This window comes from Schistocerca americana, chromosome 3 (assembly GCF_021461395.2).
Source record: "Schistocerca americana isolate TAMUIC-IGC-003095 chromosome 3, iqSchAmer2.1, whole genome shotgun sequence".
Lineage (NCBI taxonomy): Eukaryota > Metazoa > Arthropoda > Insecta > Orthoptera > Acrididae > Schistocerca > Schistocerca americana.
In genome coordinates, this window is record NC_060121.1 from 968,943,675 (window position 1) to 968,969,591 (window position 25,917).

Sequence of the window (25,917 nt, forward strand, 5' to 3'; positions counted from 1 at the left end):
TCTGTGTATGTCAGTCGGTCCAGGGTCTTGTATGCCATTATTTTTCTTTCTTTCTGGAGAATCCTGCAGTCTGTCGAAGCAAGGCGAATGGTGCTCTCCGCAGTTGACACAGATAGGAGGTGGGGCACAGAGAGTATTAGGATGTATGGGACATCCACAATCCTGACAGGTGACATTGAAAGTACAGCGGAAAGACATGGCTAATCTTCCAGCACTTAAAGCACCACAATGGGGAGGGATATAGGGCTTTATGTCACAGCAGTAGACCATCACCTTGACCTTCTCGGGTAATGTGTCACCCTCAAAGGCCAAGATGAAGGTATCGGTGACAACCTGATTATCCATCGGACCCCGGTGGTCGTGCCGGACTCTAAGTTAGCGTCAGACTGCAAAAAAGAGTCCGTGTGAAATATGATACCCTGGACCATATTTAAGCTCTTTGGGGCGTGATGGAAACAGAAACATCCCCCAGCTTGTCACAGGCAAGTAGTGCCCGTGACTGGGCAGAGGATGCCGTTTTGATCAAGACCGACCCCGACCACATTTTGGACAAGCACTCCACCTCCCCAAACTTGTCCTCTAAATGCTCCACAAGCTGGAATTCTGTATAAATACATTACCTGTGTTAAGTGTTATCAGTAACTCATATCTGCATTCCAGGTGGTATTAATGCATTTTGTGCAAAATAAGCTCTCCCTGATCATGTATGTGCATTATGTTGCCAGTGACTCGTAAGTCACACTGTGGAGGGTCCGTATAACTCTGTGAAACATCTTGTAGTCTCTTCTTGTGACTTAGAGGGGTGGACCGGGGACCTGTCTTCACTCATGCTTCTACACCACACATCTCCCTGTTACAACGTTGGAACGCAATTTACCCCTTAACACCCTGCACTTAAATTTTTGTACACATATTTAATATTTGTTTTTAATCTACTTCACTGGAAGATGAAAATTAGTTTTATACCGTTAGAGCAATATTTTTAATAATCTGTGAAGTTTCCATCCCTGAAAATGAAAACTATTAGTCACAGAGAAAAAATGAATAGGACTCTATTTGTAGGAAGTTTAATGTAGTTTAATATTGTACTGAGAAACATTTTCACTAGAAACCACAGTTTTCAAGTTATTTGTGAAAAACACAAAAAGTGACCTTTAAACCCAACGCTCACACCCCACCAGTCCGCAGGTTTAGTATGCAGTTCATGACAGCCCATCCTAGCACTGTGCAAAAATGTGAGATGACATGACATTCCCCCATTTTTGTTCATTGACTAAACTAGAAGTGGAGACTGTACAAACCAGTCAAGGAGTGACAACATGCATAGGGTACTCTTCAAATTCCAGGTGAAGTATGAATATTCAGTGAGTCATCTCAAAAATATTAACAAAATAATATACAGAAGAAACAAAAGGCAACTGAAGACAAAGGTCAATTTGGCTAGAAGGTAGGTAAAGCTAGCAGGAAAGTATTTCTGACTGTTCTGTTCATAATGGGAGGAGTAAAAAAAGGATATCTTCACAGCCTTTGTAGATACAGGGACAAGATTTGACAATGTAAAGTGGAACAAGATGTACAACATTCGGAGACAAATCAGAATATTGTACAGTAATCTACAGTATACACATACAACAAGTAATGATAATGTACGATTAAGACATAAAGGTTCATGTTAAAATGGTGTGAATGAGTTTTGTTTGAGATTTATATTTAAAAAAAAATAAACAAGGAAGAAAAAGGGGACCAGGCAAGTCTGCGATGTTGACAGATAATGTATGCATGTTGGATCAAAGAAAACTAAGGACGTTTGAATGGAACAGACAGGCAACAGAATTCAGTGTCATGAGAGAAAGCAAGTGATTATTTCCTAATGTTCATCCTCTTCCCGTCCTATCAACAGTTGTTACTGGAAAATTCATAGTCTTTGCCAGTAACACACCACAAAAAGGAATAAACAAAATGATTGCAGCCTCCTGAGGTTCCTCTTCTGTTTCCGCTGGTTATACACTGTGTGTAGGGCATAGGGCTCTCCGAATTTGCCCTGTAGCCATTCTTCCGGAACATCATTCTATCGCCCTTGGATATTATTTTTCTTGGTTGAGAGTTCCATTCAGAGAGGGTGTGAGCCACATGTACCAACGTTTTGAACGCCCCATTCCTCTGTGCTATGTGGTGGCACTTGCCTGCACCTGTGCGTCATCTTCTGGAAAATCCTGCAGCCCAGCGCGCTATTGGCTCTTCTTTCCCTTACAATGTCCAAAAAGGGGAGCACTATATCCATTTCAACTTCCATGGTAAAACTGATATTCTGTTGTATGGAACTGAGCTGTATGAGCAAGTCATTTGCTTCTTTTGCATGTGGCCATATGATGAAGGTGTTGTCTACATACCCAAGGAAACAGGTAGGTTTCCACTGGGTTGATTCCAGGGTTCCTACTCAAAATGTTCCATATACATGTTAGTGAAGAAGAAAATATATCAACATCAAGATATGCCTGAACAGGTCGGTCATCTCTATGTCAAATTTCTGGCCAGTAAGTTCTAAGGATTTCCATAAAGGCATTCCCATAAAAAGAGAGAACTTCAGAGCTGACAAGGATGTCAGTATCCTAAGGCGTAAAGTCATTATGGTATCCAACAAAATCCATGAAGTTGCGACGTGATGTGAACACTTCCTGATGTTAGGATTTAGTAAATTCATTGGGTATTTAGTGAGTGAGCACATAGAGTCACCTGTGTTGCAAACAATAGGACATATATCCAAGCTATCTTCGTGAACTTCTGGCAGTCCATTAAGTCTCAGTGGAACCAGTGCTATATGTCATAGCTTTGTAACAACTTTGACTGGCCAATCAGATTCTCTGAGAAGCACCATAGTCCTCCTTTCCAGCCTCTTGGTACAATCAGTCTCAGTTTTCCAGTATGCACTTTCTTCAGTTGGCCCCACATTTTCAATATGTTCCTGGTGAGATAGGACAATAGCTGCAACATCAGCTGGCGCGATCACAGTATCTGGATCTTCTCTCAGTTCACGAATGGCTGCCCTCTCCTTGCTAGAGACGTTCGGTGTCAAAGGTCTTGTTCGGATGAGAGCACGACAGGTTTCACAACATACTTCTTCAGCTGCTTCAGGAGGAAGTCATACAGCTGTTCTAATAAACTTATGATATCCTTGACAGGTGTGGATTTAGGAGTGGGCACAAAATTGAGTCCTTACTTAAGACATGAAAGTGCATCCTCACCCAGCTGCGTTCTCATCTAGCTGTACACTGTAAGATTGATGATAGTCTTGCAGGGAGCATCAGACTGTTATCACTTGTGCCATCTCCTGGCATATTTCTCCCTGTGAATATACTTGAAAAAAAAATGACTTAATTTTTTCTATAATACGTGAAAAACATTTACAGTTTTTCATGTCTAGTGCATCAAGTGAAAATGGATAAAGACAATAATGTACAATCTATTATCTGTGTAGAAAAATGATTAAAGAAGGTAATATATACTCTGTTAATTTTAATTTGTCTGATAAAAGAGAAGACATCTTACCTTTCCAAGTAGTACCACTGACCTAGCACAACACACTCTTCTTACGTTCCATGTTAATAGATATGTAATAAGAGTAATAGCTGTTAAGTTATCTAAATCGTTTTTAGAATACAAAATGTTATTTATTACCATTGAAACTGTCTTATTTATAGAAGAATTGTGTCCTTTCCTGCAGTTATTAGAAGTTTTATTAGTTATGATCTTACCCTATTGTTGTCCAACTTTCAACCCACAAGACCAAAAGAGGTCATGTTCATATATTGTTTTTGCTTTGGTGTGCAATAATGTATCTGCATGATAACATAAGTTCAATAAAAGGAAATAATTATAATCAATTATTTAGCACACCTAAGTGTTGGGTGTAACAAAGTATGTGTTAACATTTTTACAGTTTGAAAGAATTGTAATATCTGTAAATGATTTACCATTATCCGTTTAAAAGACAATTTCACACAACATGTTCATAGCTAGGACACGTTTCTCAATTCTTCTAGCTGTCATTGAGTTGATTTGAGGCATTACCTTGGCAGAGTTTACCATTACACATTCTTCACAGAATCTCATATGGAATGCAAATGGACTCAGAAAAATCTCTTCCAGCAGCCCAGCATGTCACGTCTTTTCATGTTGTTACACATACATCTGAAGAATCACATCACATAAAGCTACAGGAAAGATGTGACCACCGGATTTATTCCTTTTTGTGGTGCATTATCCAGAAAGACATGACAAATTTTCCAAAAAACACCAACAGCAGACAGTCTTCCACTCACCTGCTAAAATATGAGTCCTGCTTGATAGTGTCAAAGACGACCTCGGTCTATGTAAATCTGGGGTTGATCAAGTACACTGTCTATGTAGCAAGGCACAGATAGCTCAGATGGTGTGCACTGTCCAAGATCGTTGCCAAGAACACCAATGCCACATCAGATTCCAGCAGCCTAATAAATCGCCAGTTACAGAACATTGCTTATTGGAATTACATGGGATCGATTAAGACCATACCAAGGTTCTGACACATACATCTAACACCTGAGACTGCATTAAATAGTCTACCACAATTCAAATAAAGAAACTGCTGACTGGGAGGGGACTTTGAAATCTTCAGTGGGAACCCCCTTATTATTATTGCACGTTGCATTTTGTCTGAAGCATGCTTTTCATTTCACCGCAGATGGTGCTGTAATTGGAGGAAAAGAAATGGTTGCTCAATTGTAATTTACAACATGCTACTAAATGGCCCATGAATTTCCAATGGTGCGACGGACCCCATCTCCATGCTGTGAGGGTAGGACCATACACAAGACAGAAGCATATCTGTGGGAATATGAACACAGGCATTTCTAATGCGGTCGACCATGTATTCACAGCTTGATGGCTTTGCTATACACCTTATCCTTTGAATACCCCCACAGAAAGAAATCCAGCACAGTCAAATCTGGCAACCTAGCAGACCAATGAATAGGGCCACCTCTGCCGATCCACCGAGCAGTGTAAACACAGTCTAATACCTCTTGTGCTTCAACTGCTTAATGTGCTGGGCAACTGTCTTGCTGGAACTACATACATTTTCAAACATTCAGAGCAACAACCTGCAGTAGTATCAGTAGTTCCTGTTCCATAAATGTTCGATATTTGTGTCCATCCAATGTGCTTTCAATAAAATACGGACCAATTAGTTTGTTTCCCATGATGCTACACCATATGTTAACCAACCAAGTATGTTGATGTCAACATGCCACAATCATTGAGGATTGTCTGCACTCCAGTAATATATGTTGTGCCAGTTAATGCCTACATGCGAATGTAGGTAGGCTCATCTGAAATAGTACCTCGGCACAAAACATGGGGGGTCTTCTGCGTTTCTGGACATGCCCATTCACCCATTCACAAAACACTACCAGGTTATGGAAATCAGTGCCATAAAGTTCTTGATGCAGTGACACATGGTAGGCATGATACTTATGATGATGCAGTATTGTGACAATACTACCTACAGACACACCAGAATCACGGTGTACTTGCTGGGTGCTTATCCATGGGTTGTGATGCACTGCAGCTATATAGCTGTTTCATTGGCTTTTCCTGTAACATGTTTGCTTCGTCTCCTTTTGCCGGTCTGTACACTGTCATCAGACATATGGTGTTCAAAGCCACATAAAAGAACAAACGAGAGTGAGCTTCCTCTGGAAAATGCTCAGCATACAAGACAACAGCGGCCTCCACATTTCTCCTATGTTCTCCATAAAACAGGATCATTTAAATTTTTTGCTTCTGTGGTTGCAACATTCATCGTCCACTTCCACGACTATTTTCCAAATGATAGGCAGGTGCACAGGCAATAAACACTGCACAAGTATTGTAATGTTCGGAGCCGCTATCTGTTCTCATCTGCACGATATATGAGCTCTGGTCGCAGTGTGCTGCCTGTTATGGTACGTCATAGTTTGCTACATAGCCATGGTGACCCATCGAGTAGTGCCTGTTCATTATGTCAGAGGGATACAATGTTGTGAATGGGGTTTCCAATTACCAGTTACAAAATACTGGCCTGATCTACACTCACAGCACAGAGGTGGGGTCCCCCTGTGCCATGGGATATTCACGGGCCACTGAGTAGCATGACACAAATTACGGTTGTGTACCCATTCCTATCCCTTTACCGTATTTACTCAAATCTAAGCCGCACTTTTTTTCCGGTTTTTGTAATCCAAAAAACTGCCTGCGGCTTAGAATCGAGTGCAAGGCAAGCGCAAGTTCTGAAAAATGTTGGTGGGTGCCGCCACAACTAACTTCTGCTGTCGAATATATGTAGCGCTACACAGGCATGCTTTGTAGGCACAAAGATAAATACTGGCACCAAATCCTCTGCGTCAGTAAATAAATTTAAGAAAAAGGTAGAATACGAGTTTTTGTTCTCCGCCCCGAGTTTCGACCACTGCATTTTCATACATTATCCAACGAAGTAAATACAAATTCCGTATCGTTCATCTTCGAATGTAGCAGCATTTCAATGTACTACGAAAATCCGATTGGCAAGACTGTTTGGGTTGTTTCTCAATATGGCCAACTCTACGTTCTGAAATAAAATAAATAAATAGGAACTTCTGTGAATTGTGAATCACATGCAGTATTCTCTTCACCATAAGAATAATACGAATATAAACATTTTGCCATGTATTGTTTCGTGTTTGCTGCTATCTCATTTAAATCGTGTCAGCCTAATAAACTACGAAACTAGAACGAGACAACAGCAAACGCGGAAGAATATACATATCATGTCATGTTTATATTCGTATTATTCTTATGCCTAATAGTGATACTGTCATAAATGAAGCACAGCAATTGACTAGATTTTTAAATCTAAGATGACTCTAATTTCTGTTCATAATGTAATGTACTAAAGAGGTGCCTGCAAAGATTTTCAAACAGAGAAAAATTTTCGCTAAACTCTCGTTCAGAACATCTTCTATCATACGCAGTGTATTTGGTTCTTGTTGATCATTATCAAAGAAAGCAGCAGTGTAAGTAACAACAAATAGCAGTCTCTTGCCATTGTTTCGCTAATGAGACGATTCCTCTCTTTTTTTTTTTTTTTTAAATTGTAAGCCGCAGTTGTGCGCACAAAAGCAACCCATGCCGCGAACGGTGACAGGCGGTAAACATGCACAGTCAGAATGCGACAAACAATGCGTGACGCAGTACAGTAATGCATTTCAGCTTAGAGTGACGTAAACACCTATAACAAAGAAAACGGCGCTTATCAGATCGAAGAAAAATAAGCAATCAATTCAAACCAGACGAAGCACGTGAAAAAGGAAGGGTACCCATATAAATACGGACGGAGCGCCTGACACATAGCAATGGCTACCTGGTAAAGCTTAACTGCTAAGGTTACGACTCGAACCAAACTACTGTAGCTGTATCATCATTCATTCGACCTAAATTGTCTCTCATATTACAATGGACCAACTTTGTTTCGATTTGGAGATGCGGCCTAAAACTTTTCTCTCCCCTTGAATTTAGAGTCTCAAATTTCAGGTGCGGCTTAGATTCAGGAAAATTTTTTTTCCTTGATTTTGAGTCTCATTTTTCAGGTGCGGCTTAGATTCGAGTGTGGCTTATATTCGAGTAAATACAGTAATTACAGCACCATCTGTAGTGAAACAAAGAAAATGCTTAAGACAAAACGTATGTAGATTTTGCTGTAGAATTGTAATCTGCTATAAAAAATGGGGGTTCCCATTAAACATTTCAAAGTTGCCACGCACGGGATGGGGTGGCGAGGCACATGTGGTATCGTTGGATGTCCCATCTGAGACAAACAATTTGGAATTATAACTTTTTTTGGTCCAATGTAGAGTTTTCAAATATTTCAATGTCTTCACTTAAAATGAACACCCCGTACATACCAAGTACAATGTACTTTGCTTTTTGCTCTTATTGACTCTTGCACAATGTTTTGTCAGTAATCTCTGTCTTGTTTATCGCCCTAGCTTCCACCATTAAGTTCTCGGGTTTTCAAGTATCATCCAGTGCAGACACCAATTATAGTCCTCCCTCCTCATCCTATCCAGCAAGTTCTGGGCAAATTTTCCGTAACTCCATCCAGTTCGTAACCCTCACCAGTCCATTTCTTCTACACCTCTTCCTATCTCTTACACCCTTCTGCCAGAAAAAGGATCCACTGGCTCTGAGAGCTTGTGCATTTCCAAATCTTTTATATATGTTTTCTCCTGCCACAATTTGGTGAACAGATTTTTTATCTGTCCAATCTATAACACTATAATACAGAAAACAATGAAAATAATCAATTATTAATAATATAGTGTAATGAGTCTTTCCTTTTCATCCCGTCCAGTAAGTCTCCCCTGACCAGAGGTTCTGCGTGATTTTCCTGAACTGGACCCCTTTCCGTAAACCGATCCAGTCCTTTTCCTTCACCCCTCTTCCTTCCCTGTCAACTTTGCTATCAGAAGAAAGAGCCACTGGCTCCGAAAGCTTGTAAAAGTTAAATCCTTTTGTGTATATGTGTTCCCCTGTTGCCACTTGGTGAGTAGATTTTATTTTTATCTACCCATTTTTATTATTAATATAATAGAGGGAAACATTCCACGTGGGAAAAATATATCTAAAAACAAAGATGATGTGACTTACCAAACGAAAATGCTGGCAGGTCGATAGACACACAAACAAACACAAACAAACACACAAAATTCAAGCTTTCGCAACCAACGGTTGCTTCGTCAGGAAAGAGGGAAGGAGAAGGAAAGACGAAAGGATGTGGGTTTTAAGGGAGAGGGTAAGGAGTCATTCCAATCCCGGGAGCGGAAACACTTACCTTAGGGGGAAAAAGGGACAGGTATACACTCGCACACACACACATATCCATCCGCACATACACAGACACAAGCAGACATTTGTAAAGGCAAAAGACAAGATGTTTTTCAACATTGTTGTCAAAATTCTCGAAATGATCTACACCAATTTCACTCAAATTTTCACACAATACTTCAATAAACATTTGGACAGACATAGGCTATATATTTTTAATATAAAAATATATGTAAAATACAAAAGGGAAATGTTTCCAAAAATCTAAAACATTTCTTGACCAACTGACGTAAAAACTTTTACAGTGAACACTCTGTTTTTAAAATAATTGAAAAGCCACGATTGCTTCAGTTGTTTATTAGATGACCAGTTTCAGAACTCTGAATGTGCCATCATCAGATCTGTGAAGGTATAACAGATGGTCTGCCTCATATGCCATGATGTCCATATGGTTTTATAAATGTCAATCCACATTTCAGGTATGTGGTTCTGTAATAATTTTAATGTATATAGTTAACTCATGTAAGCATTCCCTCAAACCTGTTATGTTATACCTTCCAGATCTGATGATGGCACCTTCAGAGAGCTGAAACCAGTCATCTAATAAACAACTGAAGTGATCGTGGCTTTTCAATTATTTTAAAAATTTTACTTGTTACTCTAACAAACCCACCCCCCGTGAACCATGGACCTTGCTGTTGGTGGGGAGGCTTGCGTGCCTCAGCGATACAGATAGCCGTACCGTAGGTGCAACCACAACAGAGGGGTATCTGTTGAGAGGCCATACAAATGCGTGGTTCCTGAAGAGGGGTAGCAGCCTTTTCAGTAGTTGCAGGGGCAACAGTCTGGATGACTGACTGATCTGGCCTTGTAACACTAACCAAAACGGCCTTGCTGTGCTGGTACTGCGATCGGCTGAAAGCAAGGGGAAACTACAGCTGTAATTTTTCCCGAGGGCATGCAGCTTTACTGTATGGTAAAATGATGATGGCGTCTTCATGGGTAAAATATTCCGAAGGTAAAATAGTCCTCCATTCGGATCTCCGGGCGGGGACTACTCAAGAGGATGTCGTTATCAGAAGAAAGAAAACTGGCGCTCTACGGATCGGAGCGTGGAATGTCAGATCACTTAATCAGGCACGTAGGTTAGAGAATTTCAAAAGAGAAATGGATAGGTTACAGTTAGATACAGTGGGAATTAGTGAAGTTCAGTGGCAGGAGCAACAAGACTTTTGGTTAGGCGAATACAGGATCATAAATACAAAATCAAATAGGGGTAATACAGGAGTAGCTTTAATAATGAATAGGAAAATAGGAGTGCGGGTAAGCTACTACAAACAGCATAGTGAATGCATTATTGTGGCCAAGATAGACACAAAGCCCACGCCTACTACAGTAGTACAAGTTTATATGCCAACTAGCTCTGCAGATGACGAAGAAATTGAAGAAATGTATGATGAGATAAAAGAAATTATTCAGATAGTGAAGGGAGACGAAAATTTAATAGTCATGGGTGACTGGAATTCGGTAGTAGGAAAAGGGAGAGAAGGAATCGTAGTAGGCGAATATGGATTGGGGCTAAGAAATGAAAGAGGAAGCCACTTGGTAGGATTTTGCACAGAGCACAACTTAATCATAGCTAACACTTGGTTCAAGAATCATGAAAGAAGGTTGTATACATGGAAGAACCCTGGAGTTACTGACAGGTTTCAGATATATTATATAATGGTAGGACAGATTTAGGAACCAGGTTTTAAATTGTAAGACATTTCCAGGGGCAGATGTGGACTCTGACCACAATCTATTGGTTATGAACTGTAGATTAAAACTGAAGAAACTGCAAAAAGGTGGGAATTTTAGGAGATGGGACCTGGATAAACTGACTACACCAGAGGTTATACAGAGTTTCAGGGAGAGCATAAGCGAACAATTGACAGGAATGGGGGAAAGAAATACAGTAGAAGAAGAATGGGTAGCTTTGGGGGATGAAGTAGTGAAGGCAGCCGAGGATCAAGTAGGTAAAAAGACGAGGGCTAGTAGAAATCCTTGGGTAACAGAAGAAATACTGACTTTAATTGATGAAGGGAGAAAATATAAAAATGCAGTAAATGAAGCAGGCAAAAAGGAATACAAACGTCTCAAAAATGAGATCAACAGGAAGTGCAAAATGGCTAAGCAGGGATGGCTAGAGGACAAATGTAAGGATGTAGAGGCTTATCTCACTAGGGGTAAGATTGATACTGCCTACAGGATAATTAAAGAAACCTTTGGAGATAAGAGAACCACTAGTATGAATATCAAGAGCTCAGATGGAAACCCAGTTCTAAGCAAAGAAGGGAAAGCAGAAAGGTGGAAGGAGTATATAGAGGGTCTATACAAGGGCGATGTACTTGAGGACAATATTATGGAAATGGAAGAGGACGTAGATGAAGATGAAATAGGAGATACGATACTGTGTGAAGAGTTTGACAGAGCACTGAAAGACCTGAGTCGAAACAAGGCCCCCGGAGTAGACAACATTCCATTGGAACTACTGACGGCCTTGGGAGAGCCAGTCCTGACAAAACTCTACCATCTGGTGAGCAAGATGTATGAAACAGGTGAAATACCCTCAGACTTCAAGAAGAATATAATAATTCCAATCCCAAAGAAAGCAGGTGTTGACAGATGTGAAAATTACCGAACAATCAGTTTAATAAGCCACAGCTGCAAAATACTAACACGCATTCTTTACAGACGAATGGAAAAACTAGTAGAAGCCGACCTCGGGGAAGATCAGTTTGGATTCCATAGAAATACTGGAACAAGTGAGGCAATACTGACCTTACGACTTATCTTAGAAGAAAGATTAAGGAAAGGCAAACCTATGTTTCTAGCATTTGTAGACTTAGAGAAAGCTTTTGACAATGTTGACTGGAATACTCTCTTTCAAATTCTAAAGGTGGCAGGGGTAAAATACAGGGAGCGAAAGACTATTTACAATTTGTACAGAAACCAGATGGCAGTTATAAGAGTTGAGGGACATGAAAGGGAAGCAGTGGTTGGGAAGGGAGTAAAACAGGGTTGTAGCCTCTCCCCGATGTTATTCAATCTGTATATTGAGCAAGCAGTAAAGGAAACAAAAGAAAAATTTGGAGTAGGAATTAAAATCCTTGGAGAAGAAGTAAAAACTTTGAGGTTCGCCGATGACATTGTAATTCTGTCAGAGACAGCAAAGGACTTGGAAGAGCAGTTGAATGGAATGGACAGTGTCTTGAAGGGAGGATATAAGATGAATATCAACAAAAGCAAAACGAGGATAATGGAATGCAGTCGAATTAAGTCGGGTGATGCTGAGGGAATTAGATTACGAAATATGACACTTAAAAGTAGTAAAAGAGTTTTGCTATTTGGGGAGCAAAATAACTGATGATGGTTGAAGTAGAGAGGATATAAAATGTAGACTGGCAATGGCAAGGAAATCGTTTCTGAAGAAGAGAAATTTGTTAACATCGGGTATAGATTTAAGTGTCAGGAAGTCATTTCTGAAAGTATTTGTATGGAGTGTAGCCTTGTATGGAAGTGAAACATGGACGGTAAATAGTTTGGACAAGAAGAGAATAGAAGCTTTCAAAATGTTGTGCTACAGAAGAATGCTGAAGATTAGATGGGTAGATCACATAACTAATGAGGAAGTATTGAATAGGATTGGGGAGAAGAGAAGTTTGTGGCACAGCTTGACCAGAAGAAGGGATTGGTTGGTAGGACATGTTCTGAGGCATCAAGGGATCACCAATTTAGTATTGGAGGGCAGCGTGGAGGGTAAAAATCGTAGAGGGAGACCAAGAGATGAATACACTAAGCAGATTCAAAAGGCTGTAGGTTGCAGTAGGTACTGGGAGATGAAAAAGCTTGCACAGGATAGAGTAGCATGGAGAGCTGCATCAAACCAGTCTCAGGACTGAAGACCACAACAACAACTCTAACATACATTTCAACGGGCATAGGCTATATTTTTTTGAGCAACAATGTACAAGTTTTCCATTGAAACTGACTGAGAGAAAGAAAATGCTGTGTATGCTGTGCTGTGAAACTGTGCAGTTTTGTTTTCTTTTTCGGTATCAGTTTTAACTATGATCACAGGGCATTTAAACATTAGTCAAATTGTTTCTCACATATATATTCTTTATGTATACATATAATTTTAAACAATTATTGTCCACACAAAAATTTGGTATTTTGTTTTCTTTCTCAGGCACAGTGTCAAAAGAACACAAGAAATTTTGACATTTGGTTTATCGCCTTATGATTAGAATCCTAATACAGAATCTTAATATCTGAAACTCTATAATCCACACCTCCCACCTCTGCAGATTAAAATTATGTGAAATACTGTCACTGAAGCTCCTATCCTCACAGAACCAGCAGTTGGAGAGGTCTCTCTATACCTTGCATACCAATGATCTCAAAACATTCACTGATTCATTTTAAATGACTTTAATTCTAAATGAAGGTTTTCTCTGCAACAACAAGAACAAAAGCTTAAAGTGGGAGAGAGGGGGGAAGAGGTAACGGTCAGGGGGGGGGGGGGGAGGTAATGACATAGGAAGGGGGAAGGAGAAGATGGACAGAGGGAGGGGAAAGGACGAGATGGACAGAGAGAGAAGGAGAGGAGGTTGTAATACTGCCTGCCAGGCACTATTACAAAATTCCGACAACCATGGGAGTAGCAAAGTGCTACTTACAGTATATTTTCAAACACTGATTATTTTTGTTGTCTTCAGTTATTTTAAAATGTCTCTGTTCTTTATATATTTGTCCTCCTCCTCTGCAAATAAAAATAGGTTTTTCCATTTAGACTGAGTAGTCACCTTACTCCCCACTCTCTCAGACTATCACTAAAGGGTGAAAAGCTGCTCCCTTGTCAAACATACTCTTCCAACTGGATGAGGATCAGGAAGGATGTACTGTAGCTCTGACGTTCCTACTATGTGCCTTTAACAATTTAGGAGAACTGTAATAAACACCAAACTACATGGTAAATAAAATGTATATCACTGAAACCTGTTCTGATTAAAAATTTGTTACCAACTACTTGACAGGGCATACTATAGGTAGAATTATTCTCAATCCACACTTCAAGAGAAAGAATCTAAATATTTGGAGTTACAAACTGTTATCTGTTCCTCAGTTCTCTGTTTTTATTTGCCATTTCAATGTCAGTGATCTCATCTGTAAGACACAATATTTCTGGTTAGTCACCAATTTTTTTTCTTGACTTACTCTGCATTAATTTCTTGAAGCAGCAGAAATTTAACACATTCAATAGAAACTGAAATCTTTATTTCAGTTACAGTTGCTAAACTCTGTTAAACAAAATAATTCATTCATACAGAACACCTAAAAATACAAAAACGGACGGAAGATTAGCATTTCACTGCCACGTAAATGACAATGTCATTACACACAAGCTCATTCTGAGAATAGGCAGAGATGAGAAAGAACATTAGCTGCATTCTTTTTAAAAAGAGTCATTCTGGAATTCACCATAACCAATTCAGGACAAGAACAAGAAACCTAAATCTGCGTGCCTGGACAGGGATTTGAACACTGCATTAACCAGCATGTCATTTTGCTCAGGGCAAATAATACGGTATACAACTTGCCACAGGGACAAACTACTTCAATTGTAAGGAAAAAGCCTAACTACCTCATTACACAGCCACAGATAAAGAGGTTTAACTATCTTCCAGTTTTTTTATTGTGTTAAGCAATGAAACAGAATAGTAATGAAATTTTATCTTTGGTTACAATGTGTAATAAAACAAAATGTAGAGCAAAGAAGGTAGATTCAATATTGTTGCTTTGTTGATCTTCTACAAACTGTAATGTCACAAAAAACAGGCATAGCATATAATATTCAAAATAGTAAGAGCAGCACTCTGAGAATAAGCAATAAAACAGCAAAAATTTGGACCACTGTCACTTTACTCCCATCTAACATTGTTTCTTAAATATAATGATAGAGTGCTCTATTTACTAGTCATATGTCAACATACTGTACACACATGATGATGTTTATTAGTGTCACGTGATCGTTAAAATGATTCGGTCCCTTTCTTCACAAACCATGTTGACCTTAAAATTTTCAGACTAATACAGATATTTTACATTGATGGACAGATTTTACAGCAGAGCAAATACGAATGTCTAGCATAATGACTATTACAGAAGTCTTACAGACAAAGTACAAATATAAATTATTTACCTATTGTATAAAGTGTTACTGCATCCATAAAATTGGATATAGACTTAAATATACTTTACAAAAATGCCAGTTGCATTTTCTGCCCTATTTAGAATAAATATAACTTAAGTTCAGCAGACAAAGGTTAGTCATCATGTGTATCAAACTTAATAATTCCGTCAAGGAACTGCTCATAGCATGGTATTATGTGGAGTGTAGGGTAAACTACTGGCGAATGTGGCTAGTGTTTACAGTGTGTTTGAAGCAGTCCACTGAATTATTTCTGTCATTAGTCAGATATAAAAAAAATTCAAATGGCTCTGAGCACTATGGGACTCAACTGCTGAGGTCATTAGTCCCCTAGAACTTAGAACTAGTTAAACCTAACTAACCTAAGGACATCACAAACATCCATGCCTGAGGCAGGATTCGAACCTGCGACCGTAGCGGTCTTGCAGTTCCAGACTGCAGCGCCTGTAACCGCACGGCCACTTCGGCCGGCTAGTCAGATATAACAAAGAGGTGCAAGACACAATGTGATGGAGAGTAAAAACTGTGACACAGCCTTTAGGTGTACCAAAAGTCATGCTGTGAAAGATGTGGTGGATTACACTGACTATGTCTCAGCAGATAGCACTGTCTGGATTCACCAAGTCAGAATTGTGACCAAATGCTGATCAACATAGACTGAGACTGATAGCATGACTCTCAGCTCATAGCTAATGACAACGTCATTCCTGCACGTCTCAAAATGAATACTGCCAGGAATTCAGTCACTTGTAAATTTATAACACAGGTGCATGCAAGAAACACACACTTGTGCTCACAGAACTGCCTGCATACAGTAGGTCGAAAGATTTGGATGCAGTAGAGCACAGTAAACATGTTCTTCAGTCAAACTAACCCCCTTTCAACCTTTGTAAATCATATGTAGCCCCATGTTCATTGGGTAGCACAGAAAGTCTTCTGGGACAATGGCCTGAAAAAGAGTTGTGCAGGCTAGTGATGGATATCTGTTGTTCTGTTTTAATTTTAAGGAAACGGATCATTCATTTCAGTTGACAGGTACTGTGAAGAGCAACAGCGACAACATGCATGACAACCATGTTTTGTCATTCGCCTGTCTGAAATTGCAGCTTAAGCAGCACTGTCTTCAAAGGTTGCACTGTAAAATGAATGTCCAGAGCCAATTATGCATCTGGGAATGATTGAAAAGTCCCCTAATAGAGACCACATTAAATATATCTATTGGTATTTGGAACAGTGCTTAAAGTATTAGGGATGAAAAAGTTTTTTAATCTGACTGCCATGTGGTGTTTAATGGGTGTAGTGATTGGACAATGGTGTTACCTACATCCACAGCCTTGTCCAATCAACATCACAGCAAACTGCACTTGTTACAAAGGAACAGGAACATGGCATATCCTAGCTTGATGAAAGAGACTAATATGTTTGACCAGTGAAGTTATCTTATCTGCTAGATTTTGATATCAAGACTAGAGTTGTTTCAAAATGACAATTCAGGTGCAATACACTCTAAAACAATAGAAAGCAGTGAAGATAGGTAGTAACGTGTTAAATTTTCTCTGTTTAAATTTCAGTTACAGTAGAATTTAGATACTGAATTAACTGAGCTCTTTAATGAAGCAAGAATTATTAAACTAACTGCTATGTGAAATACACTTTCTAAACAAACAAATATTAACAGAAACACTTACTTCTGTAATGAACCACACAAAAAGGATCTGATTAAAATCAAGGTATGACAAAAAGTAACGACCGCAAACCTTTTTAAACTACACTACAGCACAGTCCATTCAAACATTTCAAATACTGTTTTAGGGGCTCACATTGTAAAAATATTTTCAAGCAATGTCATTACCAGAATATGGGCACATTCAACATTTTACACAACCCAATTAGATTTCAGTCAATTTCTTAATGACTCATCCATCCAAAAACTAATATTTTTCATTATATTCTTCTCACAACAATAAGGGGCTCACTTACATAAAAAGACACTTAAGTAATACACTCAAAAAGAAAATATTCATCTTTGGTATTTATATAATATGTGTAGTTCACTTTGTGATTATCCAATTCCACATCAAATACTTTCCACTTAAGAAACTATGGACAAAGCACAGTACACATATTGCTTAGGAATGTTCAGTACCAAACATCAGGATCTCAAGCATATGCATCACAAGCATCATTGTGAATAAAATATACCATCCATTCAGCAGCATCTCTCATAGGTATAACTTCTGTTGATGGCAGAGATGTTCTGCAAAGCACAACAACTGCAAAAAATAAAAACAATGAAAGTGGAAATTTAATTATTTCAATTAGATCACACAAACAGAGCAGTAAAATGTCAGAGAAAACCAAACCTGTAGACACTATCTTGGCATTTCTTTATCTGCTAATAACTGTCTTCACAAGTGGTATGGCATAATTTAGTCTGCATAACAGACAGGGATCTCATCTATATAACATTGTTGCAAAGTAGTTAATTATATATACACTCTGTACATGAATACTAATTTGGTTATAAAAAGGGTGGATCACATAAAACTTGCACTACAAATATTGCAGAAATGTAGAGTGCTACTGGTGTCCGGTTTTCACAGAATGATTTGGTAGTCAGGGACTCATATTGAAGCCCATCAACACATTGTAGTAATACTTGGTGTATTTTATGAGCAAACTTACACTTTTTTAAGTGGAACAATGCCTATTGATATTAACAAAGTAAAAGTAGAGTAAATTAAAATGTCAGTTGCGTTTGTTGGAGGATTCTAGTGTGACTTATTTACGAGATATCGTGTTGTGCAACATCTCCACGGGTGATATGATTTACCAGTGCACAAAAAGCTGACATGCTCATGGCATATGGAGAGTGCAGGAAGAATGTAGTTCGTTCTTGTATGATGTACGAGGCAAGATACCCCAACAGGCATCAATCATCTTGGCAATTATTTATCAACCTCTTCAACCAGTCACGTGAAAGTGGTAGTGTAACACCTAGACAATGTAACAGAAGGAAATAAGTGACCACAGAAGTGGGGGAAATAAAATGTCCTTTCTGCTGCGCACGTTAGCTCATGCACAATCACACAAGGAAGTGGCATGAGTCAGGCAAGCATCTTTCACGTTCTCCAGTGACATAGGTTCCATCCCTATCACACCTCTCTCCATCAACAGCAGCACGGAAACAATTACAACAACTGTGTTAAATTGTGTACATGAGCTTTAAGACATTATACTTATGTATCATCTACTTGTTTAATGATGAAGCCACATTTACCAATCATGGTCAGATAAACAGCCGATACACGCACTATTGGTCTGTTGACAATCCCTGTTGGCTTTGTCACATGGAATGTCAGCATCCATGGAGTGTAAACATGTGGTGTGGAATACTGAACCATCAGCTAATAGGCTCATTTTTCATAGACACAACACTGAAAACGAACATGCATCGCAGCCTTCTAACAGACCATCTTCCACAGATGCCAGTAAATGTTTTTCTGCAGACTAGGAGCAGCCTCTGGTACCAAAATTATAGCTGTCCAGCCCATAGTGGACAAATCTTCACGAATTGCTCCCAAATCATTCGACTCGACACAGGGGACTTATATCTTGGCTGTCCCCTTCCCAGGATTTGATGCATGCAGACTTTTTTCTGTGGAGAAAGCCAAAAGACACTGTCTACAAGGACATACCAACTGCATTCGATGATATGAACAATTTATTACTGCAGCCTGCTCGAACATCTCTGTTGAAATGCTAGCATATGTGCAGCTGATGTTCCATACCAGACAAAATCATGTATTGCTGATACCGGTGATCATTTTCAACACAACCTGTGATGTTCAGTTGTCTTGTCACTGGTCAGAACCCACATGACCCACGTATGCAGTGGTGTTGTTCTTTAGTGCGTGCTACCACAGCTATTGTACAAGTGTCAGTGTGGGGTCTTTTCAAATTACAATATCTCAGAAATGACTCACACCAGAATCCTACAACAAACACCACTGACATTCTAATTCACCCTACTTTTAACAGTGGAAAATCCAGGATGGACTGTAACAATATTATGAAAATAATAGTTGCTACTCACCATATAGCAGAGGATGCTGAGTGGCAGATAGGGACAATGAAAAGGGCTGTCGGAAAGTGAGCTTTCAGCCAACAAGGCCTTTGTTGAACATCGACAAAACACACACACACACACACACACACACACACACACACACACACACACACACACGTAAACGCAACTCACACACACTTGACCACAGTCTCTGGCAGCTGGAGCCACAGTTTTTGTGTGTGTGTGTGTGTGTGTGTGTGTGTGTGTGTGTGTGTGTGTGTGAGAGAGAGAGAGAGAGAGAGAGAGAGGGGGGGGGGGGGGAGAGAGAGAGAGAGAGAGAGAGAGAGAGAGAGAGAGAGAGAGAGAGTGCGCGAGCAAGCGCGCCTGTTGGATAAAGGCCTTTTTGGCTGATCGCTCACTTTCCGACAGTCTTTTTGTTGTACCTATTTGCGACTCAGCATCCCTGCTATACAGTGAATAGAACTATCCTCTTCATAATATTGTTAATTCCATCCTAATCCTGGATTTTCCATTGTTTGATTACCGCTACAAAGTTTGTTTTGAATAAATGGTACAACATTTTAGGCACCTTAACAGATTAGACACAGAATGCACCAAAATTATTCCATAAAATTTTATTCCTGTTACCACCACATCTTCCGTATGCCAATACGGAAGTGAGACATGGGTAATGCACAAAAGCGACAAAAGTAGAATACAGGCTAGTGAAATGAAGTTCCAGAGGAGCAGGTTGAGTGTAACAAGACGAGACAAATTGCGAAATGTGTATGTGAGGGAAAGACTAAAGGAGGAACCAGTACAGGACAGGATAGAAAAATCAAGACTGCAGTGGTATGGACACATGAAGAGAATGGATGAGGGAAGAATTACAAAGAGGATGTTTGATCTGCAACTGGAGGGGAAGAGGCCCAGAGGAAGACCAAGAGATAGATGGGTGAAGGGAGTGAAGGAATGTGTGACGAGAAGAGGAGAGAACTGGACGAAGGTGGAAGAGGGGGAATGGTGGAAAGACAGAACACGATGGAGAGGCTTGTGTTCCCGACAGACCCAGCCAGTGGCTGGAAACTGTCCAAGATGATGATGATGATGACCACCACATCATAGAAGTCACACACTAAAATACTGCAAAGGTTACATGAAAACATTTCACACAGCATTTGAGAACCCTGACAACAGCATTATTATATTAGTTTCTATACTGGAATGTACTGGGATGACTTTAAGAACTGACTTCTGCACACCAGTTAAATAAATTTAGTGCACTGTTTCACCCCTCAGCAGCATTTCAGTTTATGTAGACGATACGGCAGCAGTGGCGCAGGAATTTATTCACACTGTTGCAGACACCACAAAAACTCACCTTTACTATCAAATCAATTATAGCATCAACAAGACTTCGTTTTATAATATGCACAATGCTTTCAAATATTTTCATATCAACTTGTGACGTGAATCATATTCTGTTCTCGCTTATAACATGTTAACAATGCTGATTTGAGCGGGTACTCGAATCCAGAACCCCTCTTTTCCACTCTCGTATTGTCTCCACTCACTGCCTTTGGTACCATTTGAGAATATATCTGTCAGAAGTAATAAGTGCACAGCTCTATTTCCAAATTGTGAATAAGCTACCAATGGGAGCAGCAGTCCATAATGCAGGGCATTAATATGCCATTGAGGCCTCACTTGCAGAAATCAGCCCACAACACACTAACACACTGACTGCCACATGCACATTGATGGATGTTTCGCTGCCAGGTCAGGCCATGGCATCGGGTGTGAGGCGTGAGGCTCTCCCGATGGTGATGGTGGCCACTTGGCACTCCACATGTTAAGGTATGGTTGATAGCACAGGGAAAAATGTTTCTAAGGACAAGTCAACTTTTGCAGGATTAAAATGATTATCATGATGAAATTTCCAAGGAGGTTAAAACAAAATGATGAAATTTCCAAAGAGATTAAAACTGTATGTTAATCCCTTGTCCTTTACTGGCTGTGGTCATACCAGATATATCAGACAACTCACACAAAAGCCTGAAAATACTAATGTTCTTTTCTACTTTTGAAATTCCACAGAGGTTTTCATTAATCCATTGCTGAAGTAGTACTCAATGAAAAGAGAAATGGAGAGGAATAATTAACAACGGCATATATCTTCCTCTTTGCAGTGAAACGTACACTGTTATGAAACTTGCTGACAGATTAAAACTGTATAATCAACCCAGACTCCAAACTTGGACACTTGTCTTTCACACACAGCACTCTTTCCAAAACAGCTATCCAGAAAGGAGGGCAGGTGTACTGACAGAATGATGGAGTGAACTAGGTCTTGCACTATGCTCAGATACTTCAGTAACAGCCTGTAAAGCCCAAAGGGTCTAGTCAGTCTGAGACATAGTTTGATAATCAGGCTGTTAACAAGTTGTAAAAATAATTCCTCACCTTCATTCTTACGGAACATATTTGGCAAGAAACTCAAACACTCTGACAGTACACAGAATGTGCAACATTTCCTGTGGCCATGCAATTCCCAATAAAAAGACAAATTACATTTTCCAATCTTCTATCTCTAACAAAACACTTTCTTGTCAGGTTCAAATTAATGTTATGAATATAACAGAGGGAAACATTCCACGTGGGAAAAATATATCTAAAAACAAAGATGATGTGACTTACCAAACGAAAGTGCTGGCAGGTCGATAGACACACAAACAATTTCTTGGCAGTTTTTGTACATCTACACCACGTACACAATGGGTAAAATGGTAATAGATAAAATCAGACAACATAATAATGCATCTCCCCCCCTCAAACACTGCCTTCACTGTGTGTCCTCTTTAGAAGCTCCTTATATTACACATTGCACTACACTTCAGAGTTAACTCAGTCTAAATCTTGTTCAGTGTCATGAATGAACAGAAAATTGATTAAGAAAATGGTTTCCTGAAATTAATACTAACCATATTAGTGAGTACACAGTGGGGTTTGAAGAAACATCACTCACAGGACATGGCACCAGTCACTGGCAGCGGTCATTTTTAATGGCAGGACTGAGATCACTGAAGTAAAGATGCGCCATTGCATCATCAGCTGCCATCCGCAGTGCTGGATTGCACACCAGAAGACGCTGTAAAGAAGCAGAAAAATAGGATACTCAGATGCTGAGGAGAAAGAATGGATAAGTTGTGGAGTTATGTTGATATTACAACAAAGTGTAGGAAAATGCATGGACATTGGATTTACCATCAGATTAACTGAGCAAACCCCACAATATTTTATTGAGACAGTTACTCAACTTACACATTGTAAACTGTTGGCAAATCTAGAGACTAAATCTGTGAGAAGACACAGGAGGAGAAAAAAAAGTTGTGTGCTACGCTTAGTCTAAATCTATCAGAAGACACAGGAGGGGGGAAAAAGTTGTTTGCTATGCTAAGTAAAGCTATATGTGATGTCTTAACAACATCAATACTACCTCCTACTAAGCAATTTTTTCTTTAAATTTGGTTTAGTGGTCATAAATGCCATGGTACAGAGCTGTTAAGTTTGGTAAACAGATGATTGATGTCATATTTTTGTTATTATTAAAGTAGAACTGGCATTTATTGAGGGTGATCTTTCCCTTCTTCGATAGTAAGCTCAACTAATTGCTCTGTGTTTTGGAGATATGATTTTATCCATTCATAGTCCGGGCCCCTAATACCTACACATTCAAGTTTCTGAAGCAAGATGTTGTGATTGATGACATCAAATGCTTTAGAGAGGTCTACAAATATGGCTGAGATATGTTCTTTATTGTCTATTGCATTTAAGGCTTCATTTAGGAATGCAAATACAGCTGTCTCAGTAGATTTAGATTTTCGGAATCCATGTTGAGTATTTGAGAAATAATAATTTTTTTCTATGAAACTGATTAGTCTTTTATAATAGATTTTTTCAACTATTTTGGAAAAAACAGATAAGAGCGAGATAGGCCTGTAGTTTGATACTTCTTTTTTTATCCCTTTCTTGAACAGGGGTTTCACTCTCACTATCTTCAAATTTTCTGGGAACACCCCTTCTGATAGAGACCAGTTACAGATGTTGACAAGTGGCCTGGCTATGAGGGGAGCACATTTCTTCAAGATATAGTCAGGGATACTGTCAGTACCAACAGAGAATTTGGGCTTCAGTTCTTTGATTATATTAAGTATTTCCTTTTCATTGGTGGGGGTATAGAAAAATAGATTTGTTATTTATAGTACATCTGGATTGATCTATAGGAGTACAGCATAAATTTTGATTTATAAGATTTTCAGCTATCTGCGTAAAGTAGGAATTAAATTTATTTGCAGTTTTTGTGGGCTCAGTTGTCACAGTTGAGTTCGCCATTAGGCAATTAATGTTATGGAAGTCTATCTGTTCTGCTGCAGTTTCTTTCCTGGCAATATTCCATATGGCTTTCATCTTATTAGTGGAATTTTTTTATGTATGTGTCATTTGCCATTATTTTTGTTTGTTTGACTACATTTTTCAATATCTTTTTTAGGTTTTGTAATAAGAGTCAAATTCTGGTGATGTGAGTTGTTTGGACAATATGGGCAGTAATCTTTTTTTGTTTGAAGGTACTAGAATCCCAGGAGTAATCCATTTATTTTTTTCTTTTCCTTGTGTACGTTTTCCTCTGGGTTGAAGGGAAGCACAGTTCAAAATAGTAGGAAAAACTGTTAATACAGTTATTATATTTTCCATCTGTGTGCTCGCAGTTATAAATCTCTTCCCAGCTTTCTTTCCTCCAGTAATGGAGAAAATGATTTATATTTTCATTACTGTAGTTTCTACTGGTGATTGTTATGCAGTGTTTAAGCTGTAGCTCAGTTTCTATAGTCAGAGAGAGTTTTTGAGCTGTGTGATCCCCAAAGCCTGTGTTTAGGGTTTCTATTGTATAGTTCACCTGAAGCTATTAATAGGGATGATTGTGATAAAGACATTATCTTAGACTTGGACAATGCTTTTGACACTGTTGGCTATAAAATAGTATTGAACAACCTAGAAGTGCTAGGTATAAGAGTAACACTGAATGAGTGGTTTCAGTCTTTCTTAAAAAATTGGGTGCAAAAGGCGGAGATCTTTCACAAGTCTGCTGATGATAAATTTTTAGCAAAGCAATTGTCAGACAAGAAATATATAAACACAGTTGGTCCTGAGGATATTGTACTAGGTCTAATCTTGTTCTTAATATAGATCAATGACTTTTCAGACAGTGTAAGACAGGGACAAAAAGTTCTCTTTGCCTATTACAGCAACATCATAGCTACAGGTAAAACATCAGAACTCCTAAAAGGGAAAGCAAATGAAACCCTCAAGGATGTTCCCAATTGGACAGTATGCAATAAATTAAAGTTGAACATAAAGAAAACTAACAGTATGCACTTTAAGCATAGATGATAAATCCATAGACTGTCTAGAAAACACAAAGTTTTTAGGGCTGAACACTGATTGTCATCTAATGTGGAGTGAACATACAAAGGTACTGGCAAAAAGAATGTCACCAGCATGCTATGATCGTAGGGTGTTAGCCTCAGTGCGTAACAGTCAATGTCTTGTGGTGTCATACTAAGCCTACGTACACTAAATTCTTAGGTATGGGATTCTTTTCTGGGGATTGAAGGCCCAAAACATGTACAAAGTTTTTAAACTGTAGAAAAGAACCATAAGGATAATAACTGGAAGTAGTAACCAGGCTCATTTTAAAGGGTTGTTTAAAAATAAAAAAAGGGAATCTTTACTGTACCAAGTGACCACATTACCAATATATGGGGCACACAAGGGAAAATATTAATAAATACTCCACTAATAATTCTGTACATAATCATCAAACAAGAGCCAGTTTGGAGTTACATTCAGCCAGGAAAAACAAACGAAAGCACTCAAAACAGTACGAGGTGCATTCCAGTTCTAAGGCCTCCGATTTTTTTTCTCCGGGCTGGAAAGAGATAGAAACATGCGCATTGTTTTAAAATGAGGCCGCGTTCATTGTCAATACGTCCCAGAGATGGCAGCACTGTACGGCAGATGGAATTTTACCGCCAGCGGCGAGAATGAGAACGGTTTTAAATACTTAAAATGGCGACGTTTTCCTTACTTGAACAGAGTGCAATCATTCGTTTTCTGAATTTGCGTGGTGTGAAACCAATTGAAATTCATCGACAGTTGAAGGAGACATGTGGTGATGGAGTTATGGATGTGTCGAAAGTGCGTTTGTGGGTGCGACAGTTTAATGAAGGCAGAACATCGTGTGACAACAAACCGAAACTACCTCGGGCTCGCACAAGCCGGTCTGACGACATGATCGAGAAAGTGGAGAGAATTGTTTTGGGGGATCGCCGAATGACTGTTGAGCAGATCGCCTCCAGAGTTGGCTTTTCTGTGAGTTCTGTGCACACAATCCTGCATGACGACCTGAAAATGCGAAAAGTGTCATCCAGCTGGGTGCCACGAAGCTGACGGACGACCACATGGCTGCCCGTGTGGCATGTTGCCAAGCAATGTTGACGCACAACAACAGCAAGAACGGGACTTTCTTTTCGTCGGTTGTGACAATGGATGAGACGTGGATGCCATTTTTCAATCCAGAAACAAAGCGCCAGTCAGCTCAATGGAAGCACACAGATTCACCACCAGCAAAAAAATTTCGGGTAACCGCCAGTGC

The 25,917-nt window shown here is 39.3% G+C and overlaps 1 protein-coding gene across 1 annotated transcript in view; it reads right to left on the reverse strand.

Annotated features, from left to right (window-relative positions):
* Window positions 1-14,571: 14,571 nt before the first annotated feature.
* LOC124605391 (cyclin-dependent-like kinase 5) overlaps window positions 14,572-25,917 on the reverse strand; it is a 36,281-nt gene continuing 24,935 nt past the window's right edge. The window contains exons 7-8 of the mRNA XM_047137033.1: window positions 22,187-22,353; window positions 14,572-17,409 (exon numbers count right to left, since the gene is read on the reverse strand). Coding sequence (XP_046992989.1) covers window positions 22,246-22,353 — 108 coding nt within the window. The 3' untranslated portion in view covers window positions 14,572-17,409; window positions 22,187-22,245. The remainder of the gene's footprint in view (window positions 17,410-22,186; window positions 22,354-25,917) is intronic.